This window comes from Gadus morhua, chromosome 12 (genome assembly GCF_902167405.1).
Source record: "Gadus morhua chromosome 12, gadMor3.0, whole genome shotgun sequence".
Lineage (NCBI taxonomy): Eukaryota > Metazoa > Chordata > Actinopteri > Gadiformes > Gadidae > Gadus > Gadus morhua.
In genome coordinates this window covers 15290592-15295596 of record NC_044059.1, presented here as the reverse complement: position 1 = coordinate 15295596, position 5005 = coordinate 15290592, and the positions used below count along the sequence as shown (strand labels likewise).

The 5005-nt window shown below is 44.1% G+C and overlaps 1 protein-coding gene across 1 annotated transcript; it reads left to right on the top strand.

Annotated features, from left to right (window-relative positions):
• The first annotated feature begins 3127 nt into the window (after positions 1–3127).
• fam163ab (family with sequence similarity 163 member Ab) lies at positions 3128–4236 on the top strand. The gene is given in 3 exon segments (XM_030371834.1): positions 3128–3377; positions 3753–3909; positions 3912–4236. Coding segments are annotated over 3 exon segments (474 nt in total). The 5' UTR covers positions 3128–3284; the 3' UTR covers positions 4136–4236.
• The last annotated feature ends 769 nt before the right edge of the window (positions 4237–5005 follow it).

Sequence of the window (5005 nt, the reverse complement as noted above, 5' to 3'; positions counted from 1 at the left end):
ACAACCTACCAGCTCTCGTTGTGAAGACTAGTCACTGTGCCATTCGTTTCAATGGGACGGTTTATACTTTCAACATAAAATGTACATATTGGTCATTTGAAATTCGTCCCAGCCTTTGTACCACAGATACTCTAGGGTCTATAGCATGTAACCGGATTTTCTGATTACAGTTTAATGCATTTTTCACAATTAACCTGCTCTCGTGTGCTCATCAACATGAGCACAACAACACAATGCTACACAAACTACACAACTCTACGCTACACATCACAGAACACAGCAATGGTTACATGCACAGCAATACAACCCAACATTAAAGGAGCATTTCACCGGTGGAGGCATGAATATGTATTGGAATTTGGTCCTATATGTAAAATAAATTCTAATTTGGTTGCCTTCTTGACCGAGAAAAGGCAGAAAGTGACTTTTGGCGCTTGTGGATTGAAGACAACTACCCCACCATGCACCACGATGCACAGCTTCGCTGACCACCTCCCGCTGATCTAGATCTCCGCCTATCGGACACCTCGCTGTCCAATCTACCAAGCTGATACCGCAAGACTGCTTGAAAATCATTTCACACAACATTTCTAGTGAAGAGTATTAGTTGGTGAACTCAGTGAATTAGTCCTACCAGAACTCAGTGAATTAGGCCTAGTACAGTTTTATCAACAGCCTCTGTTAGCTTAGCCTCAAACGCTGTGGATGTTAGTTTCTGCTGGTGAAGACCCACCCACTGGCACTGCGCTAATAGGTCTGTAGCGTCAGTGGGTCCCACCCGGTGCTTGTAGTCTTACAAGAATCCTCCCCTCTTACACTTCCTATTTACTTCTACGCAAAAATCGTCATATTGCGTCATCTTAAACAGGAAGTGTTGGAGATCGATACGGATCTCTCCAGTCTCTCCAGAAAATAAGGGAATGATGCACGACCATTCAAAAATATGAGTGGGTTACTAACGAAACAAAGCTTAATGGAAATGGGTGAAGTTTCCCTTTAAGCAACACAACACAATACAGTAATTCACAGAATAAACGTACACAATACTACAATTATTTAGTGTCAAACTACTTTACTTATAGAGCAACGCCATCTTGTGGAAGACAAAGTTTGAGCCAATTTTATTCTTTGTACTTGAATAAACCTTTTCTTTTTCTTCTTTCTCCCCCCACCTTTCCTCTCTTCCTCCTCTCCTGACAGAGCTGTACAGATGGTGCTCTGTGTCTCAGTCTAACCTCAGTATGACCTGTGACCTCGGTTTTAACACCTGCCCTTCAACACTCTTCAGATGTAATCTATCCATTTATCTTTCTGTCTGTCCGTCTGTTTTCTTAAGTTGTTGATTACACTGTATTAAAGCAAGTTTTTTAACAACATTTACAATTTTAATGTTAATTGTTATGGATTCATGTTTGTTCTGACAACTTTGTATATGCTCTGATGTCAATATGTGTGCTGTTTAAAGGATGTTCAGCAAATATTTTAAGCTTAGTAAAGAACACATATGGGCCCTATTTTAACGTTTGAAACGCAAGTGAGAAGTGCCAAGCATAAGTAACTTTTTGGGCGGTTCTATGGCGATGTCGCTAGTTTACCAGGACAAAAAATGACTCTTGCGCCAGGCGCAAATCTAAAAAGGGTTGGTCTGAAGTAGCCTAATTACCCGTAGGTGTGGTTTGGGCATAACGTGCAATAAACCAATGAGAGTGCCAGCTCCCATCCCCCTTAAAGGGACACTGTGTAATATTTTAAGTCATTTATTACCTCAAATCAACGTATTCATTCATAAATAAGTCCTCATTGGTGTAAAATTATCTCTGCCAAAAATCTCACTTATCCTCCTGAGCGAAGAATAATTAATATGTAGTTACATAGGATGGGTAAGCTTCATGGAGGCTTCCACATTCTTCCGGTCTATGAACTGCCGAGAGGGACAAAAAGCCCTACGTGGTACAGGAAATGCAAACGCGTTTTCACTCTGAGCCAGCGTGAATGATGACTTGAACATAATTCACTATCTTGCTCGAGGAGTAATTACTCATTTACAACGTCATGGACACAGCTTCTTGGCACATACTGCCCACCGTAATCTTTGAACAAGCGAGCACTATTAGTTTGAATGCAATATACAATTGTACCACTAGATGGGAGTAATTTTTACACAAGTGTCCGTTTAAGAGCCATGAGTGCATTTGAATCTCACGAGTTGATATTTTGACAGCGCGTCTGCAATCTCCAATGAGACAGATGCACATGAATTTCAAACTTCAAAGGGCTCAGTTCATGGCCAAAAAATACGGCCTAATTCACACATGAAATAAGGTTTACTCCAACAACTTCAGAAATAAACGTTATATGATAGAACATATGATATGCGGTAAACTGTGGTATATTAATGATATACGCAATACATTATAACATTGTTTTCTTAGCAGTATTGTATGCATTATCGTTATCGACTTGTGTTCCTAATATGCATGTGTCCCCCCGTTAATATACATTGCCATGGACTGTATTATGCGTTACGTGTTTAGTTTGCCTGTGTTTAAACAGAGTGACGCACACACGCGCGTCCGCATCATTAATTATTTTACAGATACACACACGCGCGCCCGCATTCATCCATTCTTTTTAACACTCACTTGCGGTAAAACAATGTTTTCTCACGATCAAATACTCAATCCTAAAAGTTATGGGCAGGTACAGGATGTCTGTGTCAAGAAAATATGTGTTTGCTGTACGGTGTTTGCAGATAATAATAATACATTTGATTTAGAGGCGCATTAGATGCATTGATTTAAAAGTACAACTTATTACCGCTGTATCAGCTGTTCTTTCCCAAATAATTTACCAAGAATTTGTGGCTAGGTAGATGAGGGAAGCAAAGTGTATGCGCGAGGAGCACAAGCAACATTATGAATTGTGGCGCAAGTGGTTTCTTAAACTGCCAAATAGCACCAGGGAACGTTTGCGCCAGAACACGCCTCCTCCTTTCGCCGAACCGCCCCTTGGGGCGCAAGATCATTCCCTAATTTACCGACGCGTGGCGCAGGAGGGAAAAGAACGCTCTGCGCCAGTTGCAAACTAGCAACGACACATGCGTCAGTTGCAAACTAGCAACGACACATGCGTCAGTGATTAAGTCAATTGCGCCGGATGCAAGATAGGGCCCATAGTGTGTTGCTTGAGAGGGTGGGACCCTATACTATATGTGTGGGGCTGGGTGTGAGGCCAGTTGATGATGTCACTTCTTGTGTGCCAGAGTTGTATGGAGAGTTGGTCGAATGTCAGCTGGAACTGTTGTTATAACTGGAGGGATTCTGGCCACAGTGATACTGCTGTGTATCATAGCTGTGCTCTGCTACTGTCGACTCCAGGTAACACACACATACACACACACACACACACACACACACACACACACAAACACACCCATACACCTGCCTGCACACAAAAAGACACACACACACAATGCACACACAGGCATACCACACACACACACACACACACACACACACACACACACACACACACACACACACAGACACACACACAGCCTCAAGCTTCTCTTCCTCCTGTCTTATTTCACCATGGTCTCTCTCTTTCTTTCCCTCTCTTTCCGCCCTCCCTCCTTCCTTCCCAATGTCTCCTTCTCTATTTTCTCTTCCCCTCACTCTGCTTCTCTCTCTCTCTCTCTCTCTCTCTCTCTCTCTCATCTCTCTCTCTCTCTCCTCTCTCTCTCTCTCTCTCAGTACTACTGCTGTAAGAAGAATGGCGGCTCAGACACCAGCTCAACGTCCCAGCCTCCTTTCCCCTGCAGCACCCTCTCCCCATCTCCCCCTGTGAGCTCCCGGGGGCCTGTTCCTCTTCCTCCTCCTCCTCACTCCCTGCGGCGGCCGCGGCCCGTCGTCAAGGCTACTGCCCCACCTGCTCACGGTACGACTCGCCCTTCTACATCCGCACCAGCGATGAGATGCTCAATGGAGGGGACCATGTCACCTACATGCCCACGCACTACGAGAACCAGGCCCTGGCCGGACCCCTGCCTGGATCCCTGATGAGGGAGCCTCGGCGGGGAGGCACGCCCCAGCCACAGTTCTACACCAACACGCGAGCCATTAGCACCCAGGTGTGACTCCAGACTCTAGTGACAAGTTCATCCAATTGGCTTTTTAGGACCTTGTTGGGCGTGGTTCAGGTTCTTGTGAGCTGGGACTTTTGTTGGACTGCGTTTAAAGGTCCCATGACATGCCACCAGGTGTAGTGTGATCAGCCGTTACAAGCCGTTTTGGACTTATCTATCCAGTACACATCTAGGTGGACACGCCCACCTGTGATGTCATAGGGGCAGATTTCCAAAACAGCTTGTAACGGCTAATCACACCACACCTGGTGGCATGTCATGGGACCTTTAAGCAGCGATCATGATGACGACCCTAAATATGGACTAAGCCCGGCAATGGTGTCGTCACACCACTCCATTGTTCATCGGCAAACCAATCACTGCTCTGTTTGACGGCCCAATTAACAATGTGGTTTATTCTTGCCATCTCAGTAGTTAAGGCGGGAAAGGTGCCGCTTATTATCTGATAACTGATACCAATTAAAAGGTTTTCTTAGGCTTAAATCATTACGTTATACACCTAAATCAATGTGAACAACTTACAGAGGAAGCCTTTTAGAGCATTTAAGCTTTGGTCAAATTTGTTCAACTAGATGTCTTCATCCAACCAGGGCTACCTGAATAATTGATCACCTCTTGAGGTGTAGTGTGTTTTAATGCTAGTGTGAGGACATTCTGCTTTGGACAATATCATTATATTACCAGGGTCTATCTTTGTGGGCTTGGAGGGTACTATAAAAAATAGGATATGTCTTGTTTGGGCATGAGTGGTTTTTCTATCACCAAGTAAGACAAAAGTAAAGGGTATCAAAATAAGAACCCAGTTGTGATGTCCCAACCAGGTTTAATTTAACAATCGACTACATCTTCAATTTACATTAC